General features: G+C 42.6%; 1 protein-coding gene across 5 annotated transcripts in view; it reads left to right on the forward strand.

Moving 5' to 3' along the window:
- Positions 1-15901, forward strand: part of LOC124863387 (serine/threonine-protein kinase N2-like) — a 59349-nt gene that overhangs the window by 16188 nt on the left and 27260 nt on the right. The window contains exon 1 of one of the 5 annotated variants that reach the window (XM_047357745.1): positions 8928-9123. The exons of 3 other annotated variants lie outside the window; for them this stretch is intronic. In XM_047357745.1, the coding sequence (XP_047213701.1) occupies positions 9055-9123 (69 nt within the window). In that variant the 5' untranslated portion in view covers positions 8928-9054. Of the gene's footprint in view, positions 1-8927; positions 9124-10496; positions 10804-15901 lie in introns of those variants that run through there. One more of the 5 variants, XM_047357744.1, reaches the window with a different exon arrangement.

Below are 15901 nucleotides of genomic sequence, written 5' to 3' on the forward strand. Positions count from 1 at the left end.
AAAAATGTTAGAGGCAGAGGAAGGCTGGAGACTGGGGTGGAGATTCTCCGTCAAGAGGGACAGTAACCAAACAAATACAGCTTTAGCTACAGTGGAACTGTCAAGATTGAAATATATTCATGTGTTCATATGGCCTAGTTAAAGTCCTGACCTAAATCCAATAAAGAATCTAAGGAAAGACTTAAAAATTGCTCTCCATCCAATCTGAATGAGCTCTAACTGTTTTGCAAATGAGAATGTGCAAAGATAGAGACTGCTAGAGACTTATCCCAACAGAGTTGCAGCTGTAGTTGCCGTGAAAGGTTTAAAACACTGCCATCTTTTTTCTTTCACTTCACAGTTTTGTTACATAGCATCCAAATAAAATACGTTGAAGTTTGTGGTTGTCATGTAACCAAATATGAAAATGTTCAAGCGGCATGAATTTATAAGGCTGTTTCTAGGGACTAACCTCACATTCAGCCGTGTGTAAGGTATCAGTCCTCTCATCGAAGACCAAACAACAAAACAATTAAGCCATTTCTCTAAAGGCCAAACTGTTGCTTTAGCTGGAGGCTTATAGAGAATTACTGAACATATTCTTCCAAAAGATGTTGCAGCAAACATGTTTGGGTGTTCAGCAGTGATCTGGCCCACATATGACAGCTTCTCCTGAGTGTCCTGAAGTGTAGTTTGACCCACTGTGTTGACATAATGACATTTCTTCCTGTTGGTACTCTCAACATGAAGCTCAGGCTGCCTCACATTGCTGTTTTATTCATTACCAGCGGGTTACAAAACATTAGGCTGCTTTGTTTGTGGAGTTTGTATGAGTGTTAATGCTCGATGCTCAAATCTTTCCTCCCCTTTGTGTGTTATGTATGAATTTTCTGTAGTATCTGTCACTTTATTTCATGAGAAGAGTGTGTGTGTGTGTGCGCGTGAGTGTGTGTGTGTGTGTTCCTGTCTTGGCATCACAGTGAGAACCATTTTCCTGATTTCACCTTCAAATTGAGGACCGTTTGTACCAAAGTGAGGACATTTTGCTGGTCCTCACGACCTATTTTGCTAACGGTTAGGTTTAGGACAAAGGTATGAATTGACTTTAGGTTAAGGTTAGGGTTAGGCATGCACTGGTAATGGTTAGGTTTAGGGTTATTGTCAGGGTTAGGGCATAGAAAGGGTTGAAAATGACTGAAAATCAATGGAAGTCAATGGGAGTCAACACATGGTCCTCACTACATATAGCAAAACAAGAGTGTGTGTGTGTGTGCGCGCGCGCGCGCGCGCGTGTGTGTGTGTGTGTGTGTGTGTGTGTGTGTGTGTGTGTGGAGATTAACTGACCCCTCCCACCACATGCAAACATGAGCCTCCAAACAAATCCCCTCACCCCCTCTTAAGCCAAATCCGTGAATGAGGCTGTGTCCAGACATCAACATTTGACAAGAAATTAAGTTTCCATTTTATTCACTCAATAACAGTCAACATTAAGATCAAGGTTCACCATCTTCCCAGTAATGTATTTATCACTCTCAAACACACATCTCCATGTGACACATGGCTCAGGGTACATTTATTATATGATAAAGGTGATTATATTATATAATAGTACAGGTACATCTAAAAAATTTGAATAATGTAAAAAAGTTTAATATTTTGTTTTTCTTATTTCAGATTGTGAAACTCGTATATTATATACTGGTCCTTCTCAAAATATTAGCATATTGTGATAAAGTTAATTATTTTCCATAATGTCATGATGAAAATTTAACATTCATATATTTTAGATTCATTGCACACTAACTGAAATATTTCAGGTCTTTTATTGTCTTAATACAGATGATTTTGGCATACAGCTCATGAAAATCCAAAATTCCTATTTCACAAAATTAGCATATCATTAAAAGGGTCTCTAAACGAGCTATGAACCTAATCATCTGAATCAACGAGTTAACTCTAAACACCTGCAAAAGATTCCTGAGGCCTTTAAAACTCCCAGCCTGGTTCATCACTCAAAACCCCAATCATGGGTAAGACTGCCGACCTGACTGCTGTCCAGAAGGCCACTATTGATACCCTCAAGCAAGAGGGTAAGACACAGAAAGACATTTCTGAATGAATAGGCTGTTCCCAGAGTGCTGTATCAAGGCACCTCAGTGGGAAGTCTGTGGGAAGGAAAAAGTGTGGCAGAAAACGCTGCACAACGAGAAGAGGTGACCGGACCCTGAGGAAGATTGTGGAGAAGGGCCGATTCCAGACCTTGGGGGACCTGCAGAAGCAGTGGACTGAGTCTGGAGTAGAAACATCCAGAGCCACCGTGCACAGGCGTGTGCAGGAAATGGGCTACAGGTGCCGCATTCCCCAGGTCAAGCCACTTTTGAACCAGAAACAGCGGCAGAAGCGCCTGACCTGGGCTACAGAGAAGCAGCACTGGACTTTTGCTCAGTGGTCCAAAGTACTTTTTTCGGATGAAAGCAAATTCTGCATGTTATTCGGAAATCAAGGTGCCAGAGTCTGGAGGAAGACTGGGGAGAAGGAAATGCCAAAATGCCAGAAGTCCAGTGTCAAGTACCCACAGTCAGTGATGGTCTGGGGTGCCGTGTCAGCTGCTGGTGTTGGTCCACTGTGTTTTATCAAGGGCAGGGTCAATGCAGCTAGCTATCAGGAGATTTTGGAGCACTTCATGCTTCCATTTGCTGAAAAGCTTTATGGAGATGAAGATTTCATTTTTCAGCACGACCTGGCACCTGCTCACAGTGCCTAAACCACTGGTAAATGGTTTACTGACCATGGTATCACTGTGCTCAATTGGCCTGCCAACTCTCCTGACCTGAACCCCATAGAGAATCTGTGGGATATTGTGAAGAGAACGTTGAGAGACTCAAGATCCAACACTCTGGATGAGCTAAAGGCCGCTATCGAAGCATCCTGGGCCTCCATAAGACCTCAGCAGTGCCACAGGCTGATTGCCTCCATGCCACGCCGCATTGAAGCAGTCATTTCTGCAAAAGGATTCCCGACCAAGTATTGAGTGCATAACTGTACATGATTATTTGAAGGTTGACGTTTTTTGTATTAAAAACACTTTTCTTTTATTGGTCGGATGAAATATGCTAATTTTGTGAGATAGGAATTTTGGGTTTTCATGAGCTGTATGCCAAAATCATCCGTATTAAGACAATAAAAGACCTGAAATATTTCAGTTAGTGTGCAATGAATCTAAAATATATGAATGTTAAATTTTCATCATGACATTATGGAAAATAATGAACTTTATCACAATATGCTAATATTTTGAGAAGGACCTGTAGGTTCATTACACATAGAGTGAAATATTTCAGCCTTGATTCATTGCCATTTTGATTATTATGGCTTACAGAAAATGAAAACCCAAAATGTATTGTCTCAGAAAATTTAAATATTATATAAGATAAATATAAAAAAAAAAATATATATATATATATATATATTTTAAACAAAAATGTCAGGCTTCTAGTAACTATGTAGTCAGTACTTGGTTGGGCCTTGTTTTGCATGAATTACTGCATCAATGCAGCATGGCATGGAAGCCCAGCTTGCTTTGACAGCAGCCTTCAGGTCATCTGCACTATTGGGTCTGGTGTCTCTCATCTTCCTCTTAACATTACTCCATAGATTCTTTATGAGGGTTCAGGTCAGGTCAGTTTGCTGGCCAATCAAGTACAGTAACACCATGGTCATTGAACTAGCTGTTTGTACCTTTAGCAATGTGGGAAGGTGCCAGGTTAAATCAACAGTCTTCCCTCTGATTGTTTAATCTACTGACACAGAGTGATAGACAATTTAGAGGTTCAGGAAACCTTTGCAGTTGTTTTGAGTCAATTATCTAATAAGAGTGTGAAACCAGGAATTTCCAACTTTTCAGTTTTTCACAATATTCTTATTTTCTGACACTGAATTTTCTGCAACCCCGATTCCAATCAAGTTGGAAAGTTGTGTAAAATGCAAATAAAAACAAAAAACAATGATTTGCAATCCCTCTTCAACATATATGCAAATTAATACACTACATAGACAAGATATTTCATGGTCAAACTGATAAACTTTATTGTTTTTTTGCAAATATTCGATTATTGTTCCAGTAAAGTTGGGACAGGGGCAACAAAAGACTGGGAATATTGAGGAATGCTAAGAAGACACTAGTTTAGAACATTTCACAGGTGAACAGGTTAATTGGAAATTGGTCAGTGTCATGATTGGGTATAAAAGGAGCATGCCCGAAAGGGGAAGATGGGGCATGGTTCACCACTGTGTGAACAACTGTATGAGCAAATAGTCCAACAGTTTAGGAGCAACGTTTCTCAACGTACACTTGCAAAGAAATTAGGCATGTAATCATCTACAATTCATTCTATCATTGAAAGATTAAGAGAATCTGTAAATGTGAGCTGTGGTCTGATGAGGCCACATTACAAATTGTTTTAGGAAATCATGAACGTTAGATGGACGTTATGTTTTCTTTTAAGTGAGACAAATATTACATAGCCAATAGTCCATAACTAAGTGAAGTGAAGTATTTCGCATATTTTTTAACCTTTGCCCTAATTATTCTTTTATTGATGCTTGATTTCTATTTTGGGGGGTACTAGTGCATTTTCATAAAGGTGACCTGGGTGAAGTGGAGGACAATAAGCGACAAATCCATAGGCTAGGACGTGAACCTGGCCTGGCTGTGATTAGGACCAATTAATTGTCGAAGGTGCAGAGCCGTTAGGTTAGACCAGACCATGGCAGTTTAGATGCCTCAGACATCATGGTTACTCGTGTTACCTGTTTGGGTTAGACACTTAACATCCCACCAGGCATCTCATCCCTAGCCAGAGAGATGCAGGTTTGAAATCACATTTACTTCTATTACTTCTACAATTTTTTTTAAGGAAGAACAACTTTTATTCAGGGAACAAAAAAATCTTTAATCACATTATATTGCTTCCTCCTCCATGTATTTACTTCAGTTTTTGGTATTAAACATTTTGTATTTCCTGCTGAGGGAATCTAAACTTAACTGGCCTTGCTATTGTGTTTTGGATCATTGTCCTGTGATTGAGCTTAAGGTCCTGTACTGTTGGACATTGTCCTGCAGGATGTCCTGCTAGAGAGCAACATTCATGACTCTATCAATCTTGGTAAGTCTTCTAGGTCTTGAGGAGACCATCTCACTACCACCACCATGTTTTGACTGTCAATAAAATGGTCTGCTTCTGAACCATTGTGTTAGTTTTAGGTTAAATGTTACATGACTCACACCTACCAAAGAGTTCCACTTTTGTCTCGTCAGTCGACAGAATATTTTCTGGGATCGGCCTTTAGGCTCTTTTTGATAGACCTCTCCCCCAATGACTGCTGGATATAAGCACTAGCCCATCATGGCTCTTCAAGGACAAGCAGGTATAGACAATGGATAGATGGACAGTCACCAGTCTGAAAATTAAGCATCAAAATGCAAAAGGAAATAGAAGCAAAAGACAAAAAATGGAGCAGGCATTTTTTGAAAAAAGGCCTCAAACTCACAGAGATTGTTTATTTGCTGATTAGAAGTTGAAGACCATTGCCCAAAAAATCATATGAAAGGTTTCCACAAGGGACTCAGCAGTAAGTTGTCCACTGCTCTTGGCAATTATTGAAAAAATTATGTTTAGAGATGTGATCATTTCCAAAGGCTGGTGGGAATGTTGCTCAGTGGGACGCAATTTCACCGAGTCAGAAATTGATGTGTTGGTGAATGAGGTGGAGAGTGGAAAACATGATTGGTAGCCACAGTAGTGGTGTTGTGAGTGGCAACATATTGTGGGACAGAGAGGACCAAGGCTGAGGTGAAGAAGAAGTGATCAGATTTGAAGGTGGAGGCGAAAAAGCGACTGTCACGCCAGCGCCAGAGCATGTCTGCCACCAGTGGGGGTAAGGGCATACCCGAATCTTTTCAGAAAAGGATGGCCTCATGGTAAAGCACCGTTTAACTTGTTTTAAATGTGTAAATCAGAGGTAAAAGCACAGTGAGCTATAATGTTGCCTACGTGGTCTCAGGTCCTCTTGAGACGACAGGTGGCAAGGAGGGTCCGAGTGAGGAGAGTCCTGGGCAAAGAGCAAATGGGCACCGAGAGTATGGCTATCCCGAGAACCAGTGCACCGCAAGCGCATGGTGTGTCTGGAGGATGATGGGTGCTGATGAATGCTGTTCTGAGAGAAACAACTGATGAATTGAAAGAAATTAGAACAGTATTGAGTAACTTGTGTGATGTTGTTGTGGATTTTCTTATCAAAGTGGGAGAGAAATTAACTAATTAAAAGAGAAAGACTGGACTTTGTCTTTATACATTTATTCAAAATGCATGCAGCGTTTGAAGACCCTGTCACTGAGCTTGGTCAGTGAAGCAGAGCCCCGATCAACATTTACACACAGTATTTAAAGAGTATGTGGGTGTTACCTCAACTTAAGAGTTTGGAGATATGGTCCTCTAGACCCCACCTAGGGTCAGTGGTAACAAGGTTATTTATGAGGGCACTCATCTGCCCTTCCTTGGGACATAACCCTTCAGGGAGTGTTAACCATAAACTTCTGATAATGGATTTACAGACCAACCCCTCTAGGGTAACAAAACACAGAGGAGAGAGGTAAATGGAAGTTCACAGCACGTTGGAACACTTTAGAGCACTAAATAAAAGAATTTCCATTACAATGTTTTGATGTCTGACATGTCAAACACATTAAAAGAACTTGTTAAAAAGTCAACCTTGTTGTCCTAAGTGTTGCATGATATCCTCATGGAGCTGTGCTCCATGTTGAAATTCCTCTTCTAAGGGGGGATTTACAAAAAATATTTTTCACTGACTTACCAAGAAGCCAGCCATTAAGCCTGTCTGCAGTCTATTACCTATACAACGCTGACAAAATGACACTTTGACACAATGAAATGTAGACTGTGTGCAGCTTATATAAAAGTGTAAATTTATTCTTCCCTCAAAATAACTCAAGATATAGATATTAATGTCTGAACCACCGGCAACGAAAGTGAGTACACCCCTAAGAGACTACATCCAAATTGAGCATTCTTGTCATTTTCCCTCCAAAATGTCATGTGACTCATTAGTGTTACTAGGTCTCAGCTGTGCATAGGGAGCAGGTGTGTTTAATTTTGTAGTACATCTCTCGCACTCTCTCATACTGGTCACTGAAAGTTCCAACATGGCACCTCATGGCAAAGAACTCTGAGGATCTGAAAAGACGAATTGTTGCGTTACATGAAGATGGCCAAGGCTACAAGAGGATTGCCAACATCCTGAAACTGAGCTGTACCACAGTGGCCAAGATCATCCAGCGTTTTAAAAGAGCAGGCTCCACTCAGAACAGACCTCACGTTGGTCGTCCAAAGAAGCTGAGTGCACGTGCTCAGCGTCACATCCAAATGCTGTCTTTGAAAGATAGGTGCAGGAGTGCTGTCAGCATTGCTGCAGAGATTGAAGAGGTGGGGGGTAAGCTTGTCCGTGCTCAGACCATACGCTCCACACTACATGAAATTGGTCTGCATGGCCGTCATCCCAGAAGAAAGCCTCTTCTGAAGTCTGTCCACAAGAAAGCCCGCAAACAGTTTGCTGGAACCATGTCCTATGGTCTGATGATTAATTTGTCTGGTTCAGATGGTCTCAAGCATGTGTGGCGGCAATCAGTTGAGAGTACAAAGATAAGTGTGTGTTGCCTACTGTCAAGCATGGTGGTGGGAATGCCATGGTCTGGGGCTGCATGAGTGCAGCAGATGTTGGGGAGTTACATTTCATTGAGGGACGCATGAACTCCAATATGTACTGTGAAATACTGAAGCAGAGCATGATCCCCTCCCTCCAGAAACTGGGCCGCATGGCAGTGTTCCAGCATGATAATGACCCCAAACACACCTCTAAGACAACCACTGCTTTATTGAAGAGGCTGAGGGTAAAGGTGATGGACTGGTCAAGCATGTCTCCAGACCTAAACCCAATAGAACATCTTTGAGGCATCCTCAAGCGTAAGTTGGAGGAGCGGAAAGTCTCAAATATCCGCCAGTTCCGTGATGCTGTCATGGAGGAGTGGAAAAGCATTCTCACTTCTGTTGCCGGTTCAGACATTAATGGCTGTATCTTCAGTTATTTTGAGGGAAGAATAAATTTACACTGTTATATAAGCTGCACACAGACTACTTGTGTCAAAAGACTCAACAAACGACTCATTGTGTCAAAGTGTCATTTTGTCAGCATTGTCCCATGAAAACATATACTTAAATATCTGCAGGAATGTGAAGGGTGTACTCACTTTGGTGATAGACTTTATATATAAACTATATTGCCAAACATATTGGGTCCCATCACCAAATCACTGAATTCTGGTGTTCTAATCACTCCCATGGCTGCAAGTCATTATTTATATAGCGCTTTTCAGCAACAAGGCACTCAAGGCGCTGTACTCAAGGAAAAACATTACAATGATACAGAAAATCAAACAACAAAGATAAAATAATAATAATAAAAAATAAATAATAATAAGGGTGCATATGCACAGATGTATACAGTTTGGTGTGGAGAAACTTGACTGACCAGCACAGAGTTCTGACCTCAAACTTCCTAAACACCTTTGGGATGAATTAGAGTGGAGGCTGCAATTCTGGTTTACTCATCTAACTATGAACAAACCTTGTGGAAAATTTCTCACAATAGTTGCTATTGCTGGGAAGGTGGGTCCATCAACAAATTGGACCTTATGGATTAAGAATAGGATGTCATCAAAGTTCATGTAAAAGTAGACAGGGAAATACTTTTGGAAAAATAATAAAATATAACTTCTGTCAGACTGTAACTTTAAGAGTTGTGACTGTAAAGTGATGTAATCTTAGTTCCTGGTACTGTTGTCAGCACACTTTTAGCTACTGCCTGTGTTTCACTTTAGGTCTACGGGCATCAAAGCAAGTCTTGAACAGTTGCAAAGGTTTAACTTTCCAGTATGAGCGTTGAGGCTGTGATAAGGGGAGCTCAGATGTTTGTGTAAGGAGTGAGGGGCAGTATGGATGCATGGGGGCTGCTATCTCTGCAGCCACCAGCCCAAGGTACACAGCGGGCCGCCGGAGGTCCAGCTGCTCGGTAAGAACATTATTTGAATGCCTGTTCATACATGTGTGCCAAGGAGCATGAACGTGTGCAATCTAGCAACTGTAAACCCGAGCCATCGCCCATGTTTTGAATATATTGGCTCAACTTCATGTAATATCACTTCCTATTTCCCCCACAGCAGAGTAACAGAGAACTGGTGTGCTCTTTGCCTCTTTGTCTCGTCTTCTCTCTGACTCTGCATTATTTAATGTAAAATATTCAGAGTGGGCTTGAAGGGCCTGTGATCCTGCACTGCTCAGTGTCTGAGTCAGATGAACTCTAGATCTGCTCGTCCCTGGCTGATAGGACAAGAACAGAAATCAGAGAAAAAAGAGGCTGCCTGCAGGCCTTAAACAATTTAATAATTCTAATTAATTTAGTCATCTGTACCAGTAGACTAGGACTTTCTCCAGATAGCACCTCAGATGTTTGCGACCGTGTTGGATGTGTGTCCCAGGAGGGAGAGAAAATAAAAAAATGTCCTTTGGATGGCTTTGATGCACATTAAAAGCTTTGAGAGAGGAGATGTTATTGAAGTCTTGAAGCCTCTGAATAGAAGAGGTTATAAAAAGATCGCTGGGCACCACAACTGGGAGAGTCGGCCACCATCCAGACCCTGGCAGGGTGAGTTGTTTTATAGAAAATAGTAGGGGCCTATTTGTTTGATGCGTGTCGTATGCTGTTGTATGCATTGCTTCTAACACTCCTGTCAGAGGGTGGCGCCAAACAAACAATTGATAAAGAAAACAACAGGTCGTATCATGAGTAGAAGAAGAAAAACATTTGCACTGTTTTAATACAGTGAGGAGAGATCATTGTTTTTCCCAGCGTGGATAATATCTCTCTCTGAGAAATCACTTTATTTAGACCTTTTCTTCTTCTCCTCCAGTGCTGAAATGTGTTCATTATCGCCCCCCAAGAGGCTGTGGTGAAAATTGTATCTCAAATGTTTGAATGTTTTTTTTATGTTTTGCAATTTTAAGTTGAACTTTCGTCCCCTGTTTCTCCTAAACAGCTTTTGTAACACTGGTCTGCTGCGCCATTTGATCAGTCAGAGGGGTTAACTTCTTGATTTGGTTCTCTTTTGACTCTAATGCACGCAGGTACTGACTTAGTGTGAATAATCTGTACTTCTCTATCTCTCGCTCTCACACACACACACACACGTTAATATCCACAAGTACGGCCTCTGATGGTCAATACAACATGAGCGTTGTTCTGTCACAACAGCCTGTCTCTCAGCTTTGGAGACCCGGTAGCAGGAAACAGAGTGACTGTGATCTCTCTCACTTACAAAACCCAGCCGAGTGTGTGTGCACAGAGTGCACGACGCCTCGCTTTCTATTTGGCAAAGAGCAGAACAGGAAGCAGCGAGGTGTGGCACCGTCTCTGCTGTTCTTTCTTCCTCTTCTCCATCTCAATTCCTCGCACCAGATTTAGCCTGGATTTTTGATTCATGGCGGAAAGGACATCCGGGATTTTGAAGAGACAGGAATAGCACTCTAAGTTTGCCTGATTGGTGTTGCTGTCAGTGCTTAGTGTGTGAGTGAGTGCGCGAGTGAGGCCAGAGGTAGGCCAACGATGGCCAGTGAGGCCTTATTAGAGGACCTCGTGGGGGATCAGCTGACTGACTTGCCGGTACCCACTGACCACAGTGACGCAGAGTCTTCGGTAGGCAACTGCGGCCAGAGCAGGGCCTTAATGCTGCCACCCTCTCTGCGCCTTCTTACCATCCACAGCTATGGCCGTCTTTTCTGTCAGCTTCCTCATTCACTTCCTGTCAAAACATCTGCTCTCCGACTGCAAATCATTTGTGATATTTCATGCTTTTGTGCTGGGTGAGTTGTCTCCCAGCTCGCTCCAGAACGTTTTTGTTGGAAAACACCAGGGATTAAGTTGTATTGTGCAGAACAGAAGTGCGTCAGAGCAACAAAAACTCGCCCTTCCTGTTGTTCGTTGTCTGCTGCTGGCTTCGCTTTCTCTGCTGCCATGAGCGGCTTGCCAGCTAACGCTGAGCTGTTTTTTGCCTACCTCATCAGGACTGAAGTGTGCCAAAATTATATTTTTATGAAATTAGAGATCCACCGATCAAAGTTCTGTGGCAGATCTATGGTTTTTGTCAACATTTTACCCATTTTTTTGACCCATCAATACCAATTGTAGACATTTCCAATTTTTCTTTAAGAACCAAAAGAAAATACAAGAAACGCATCTTTTAGCCTTTCTGTTGTGATTCACCATGAATGGTTTACAGTTGTGGAAAAAATTTGCCTGTATGTTTCTCTATTGTGAATATTTAATATATACTTTTAACAATAGATTTTAAAAAATAAATAAAACAATATATATATATATATGTATATATATATATATATATATATATATATATATATATATGACCATTGAAGTGAACGTAAACAAAGAGTGGTTGAAGGGCCTTCAGAAAGGACATTTTACCAGGTAAGGGATTTAAAGAGCTCTCAAAGAATTTTAAATCACCTATTTGACTGTGTGGAAAATAGTTGACAAGTGGAGGATGATCAAAACAACTGCCAACGTGCTTCCCCTAAAGGAACTACAAGATGCTAAAAGAAGTCTCCAAAAACCTTTAAAAGGTCATGAGAGGATGGACAGCAGGCTCTGTTGATATCAAAGTGCATCCCTGTACAACCAGAAATATGCTGCACAAGCAGGAGGTGTTTGAGGAGGAAATTTTACTCTGGAAAAAACACAGGCCCAAGTCTGCCATAGAAACGTAGACAACGGCTAGATGTTGCTAAATAATGTATTTGGGACAGACAATTCTGAGATTGAATTATTGGGAGAACAGAACACGGACATGTTTGGTATAAACCAAAACTGCATTTCAGCAAACCTTCTCATAACATCTGTGAAGCATAGAGGTGGAAGTGTCGTGGTTAGGCAAAAGAATAAGTAAACCACATTTTCACAAATAAAGACAAAAACTACCAAATATATGACATAGTTTAGTTGCCTTTATATAAAGCCAAAGCAGGATTAAATACTATACTATATGTTGATTATTTCGATTTTAATAATGTTTATGACATTTATTCATTGTTATCTTTGATTTTAGGTACATAAATCCTCACATATCTGAAGTAAGAGAACAGTCTGTTTAAAATGAGAATTAGCTGTTTCATGGCCATGTTTTACAGTTTTTGTTTTTTGCTAAATATATTTAGAAACATCAGCAATTTAACTCTATTTAGTTACAAGTGATCTACATTTCGATTCAGATTTAACATAAACATGTTTAATTTTTTTTTTTAACTATAATAGTAAGAATTGATTTCTGAATTTTTGGTTTGAAAATCCTAGAAAACAAATTTTTGTTATCTTTTAATGAGTAAAACAAGGTTGATTTATTTGTTTACCAACAGTTAAATTTCTTTCTTTTCCACGTATAAAAAAATGTGATTGGATATCAAATTTTAAACATTTCTTAATTGACATTTCCCTAATTTTTACTTAAAAACTGTTAGAAGCAGAGGAAAGTTCAGTGTGTTTAAGACTGAGTACTCTCTATAAAACATCCATCCACTGTCTATTCCAGCTTGTCCCTGAAGGGTCACTTGTGGACTGGCACCCATTTCCTTTTTCTTTTTTTTTAACCGTGTCCTGTCCGGCAGAGTACCGCTCAGAATTGTTGTCTGAGTGCCAAGAAGAACACCAACAGATTTACTTTCTCAAGCTGAGCATTACAGCTAATACTTTAATGCTCTGCTTGATATTTATAAAAGAAACTTCATTAGAAACTGCTTTGGGACTATTTCAGTTATTATGGACACGGAGACAGAAACGAAAAGGAAAAAATAAGAAGCACGAAAGAGAGAGAGGCGGGGGAAAAAGGGAGAGAAGGAGAAAAGAATGGAGGAAAGAAAGAAGGATGAAGAGAATATAAGATAACACCCTGCTGGCTTCGACACCTCCAGAATCATACATAATAACAGCTTTTTTACCAAAAAGTGTACGGTACTTATGAATGCAAGATGTATTTAGTGGTAAATGCGGGCGGCTCAATATAGAACATTTGTGTATCTGTTAACTCCTAAATCTAAACACCTGTGGGTCTGAGTGTGAGCGTGCTTGTGTATACAGTGTTTCTCCATAAAAATATGCAATAGCGAGTGTGAGGACCCACAGACCCGCCCCCCTCGACCTGGGATAGATACAGAGGATATCCTAGCCACTGACATCCAAAGGCCCCCCAGAGCACAGGAACCCTAGGAGGACCATCGCCGGGACTACTGCAACCCCCACAGAGAAGAGCAGGGGAGAGTGCCAGGGGAACCAGCCAGCAGCCACAGTGCAGAAGCCCCAGGGAGCTGCAGCAATGAGCCCACAAGCCCCGGCGGTAGCCGTTTACGCCAGAGCAGATCCAGCCATGGACCCCGAGACCCTGGGACATATAACTCCCCAAGCAGAGGCCCGACAGAGCCCAGGGGTCCAGGCCCTGACAAGCAGCCACTGGAACTGGGCCGACACACAACAAAGCACCCAGCCCCGGACACCAAGAACCACAAGTACACCAGTGGGCAGAGACACCAACACCTGACCACCTGACACAAAAAAACAGGCACACACAGTCACGATCACACATTCCCACCCTCATTCTCACGTACCCAACGTAAAGACAAACAACAATGGACGTCGTACACTTACTCACACTCCCCATACATACTCTATACTCCCAGGTCCAGGTGTCGATACCCCATAGGGCCACCGGACCCAGGAGGTAGCCCCTTTCCCTCCGGGAGTGGAGACAGGCAGACCAGCGCCCCAGCCCAGACTAGTGCCGGCAATGCCCGAACTCGAGCAACCCCGGCCCGGACCCCGACCCCCCACCCCGACCCCAGTCCCCAACAACCTCCATCCTCATCCGGAGAGGGGCCATGTACAAAACAGGCGTCTACCCAGTCCAAACGAGCCTGCCAACCAGAGCCGCCACAGGATGAAACAGTCCCAACTCCCCAATGAAACATGGCACACATATATCGAACACATGCCCCTGAACCCAAGCGCCATGAATCCCCTCCCCACTGGGGCACACACCCACAGGTGAGCTCTGTCCCCGAAAACCCGATGAAGCCACACCCACACAGTACAAGCTCCACACACAGCCCCGTTCCATGCAACCCCGGCGCATCCTGCCCCCCACCACACAGCGTGCTGCGACGGCAAGGGCCCCGCGCAACGCCACCCTAGCCTCCGACCACAGGCGCAACAGAGCAGACGCCACCGAGCACCGCGCCCACAGCAGAACCCTCAACCCCACACCAAGACGGGACAAACTCACCCGGTCCCCGGCCAGCAGCAAGCAACCACTCTCCCACCACGCCCCCCGCAACCACACAAACACACCACATCACCACCACTGCAACGATAGCCCAGGGAGAAACATTATCCGGCTCAGCTCTACCATCGCTGCTCAGCCAACCCAAATGCCAGGGACCCCACATCCAAGAAGAGGACACAACCTCCCCACCCCACACGCTGCAGCCCCTCCACACCACCCTCTAGCCTGGTTGACTGGTGCCCATTTCAAGCGAGTAGAAGGGTTCGTGCTGGACAAGGTCACAACCATTACAGGATAGCACAGAGACGCCCAGGGCAAACGACCACTCACACACTCCCTTACACCCAAGGGCAATTAAGAGTGACAAATTAAGCTCACAGTCATGTTTTTTGGCTGTGGGAGGAAGCTGGAGTACCTGGAGAAAACCCACGCATGCTCAGGGAGAACATGCAAACTCAGTGGAAAAAGACTCCAGGCTGGGATTCAAACCCAGGACCTTCTTGCTGCAAGGCAACAGTGCGGTTGGAAAACTGAATTTTACTGTTTTAAAATAAAGACGGTATAATCACACAGGTGATATATTTAGCTGTCTTCGTATCTTATGAAAGTATTGAGTGTAGTTAGTTCATCATTACTAAAACAGCGGTCTCTGTGATTATGTTCTGAAGAACATAGATTCTTAACTTATCTTAAATCCTGAATGTTCCGTGACAGCCAGAGGTCGAATCCGTTGCTTTCTCTCTGGGCTTTACAGAACGAATGACGTGGTAGAAAATTCTGTTTCCTTTTAAAAAGATTATTACATCTCAGTGCTTCCTGTGACTTCATGTCAAATATGTCACTTCTTCATCACGCAATCATAGAAGCGTGTTTTTGATGGGGGGACCTGATAGCACTTAAGATATGATGCTTTCATTAACGGAAAAAAGATGAGTTTTTTTTAGTTTCCAACCGTCTGTTCACCAGTCAGGGCCGGTTGAGCTGAAAATCATACAGTTCTACTGACCATTTCTTGGTGCATCTCTATTTAAATGTGCTGTTTTTCTCCTGTCTGCAGCAATATCCCTCCTGATAATCTCCATTTGCTGCCAGTATATGAAACATAGTTGTGCACTTAAGTTATGCATTAAAGCTGCAGTTACAAATCCTGTAAGCACTTTGTGGTTGATGCTTCCCCCGGCCTGTGCATGACTGTTGTAGTGCATTGTGGGAGCAGATGGATTACAGCTTTAATGAGCAGAGAGCCATGGCCACGGGCTGCGTGTAGTTGGATGGTCACAGAAAGCCAAAGGAGTTGTAATCAGATCCCCTAAGCAGGATGGCTGTATGTTGAATTGCCCAGAGCACCCTGCCATTATTTTCTAGCAGAGGGGAGGGGACAATGTCTAAATATCTGAACATGTGTTTGAGACAGATCTGATGAGCCCTGTGTGGTGGACGAATGTTGAT

The sequence above is a fragment of the Girardinichthys multiradiatus genome, chromosome X, assembly GCF_021462225.1.
Source record: "Girardinichthys multiradiatus isolate DD_20200921_A chromosome X, DD_fGirMul_XY1, whole genome shotgun sequence".
NCBI classification, from domain to species: Eukaryota; Metazoa; Chordata; class Actinopteri; order Cyprinodontiformes; family Goodeidae; genus Girardinichthys; species Girardinichthys multiradiatus.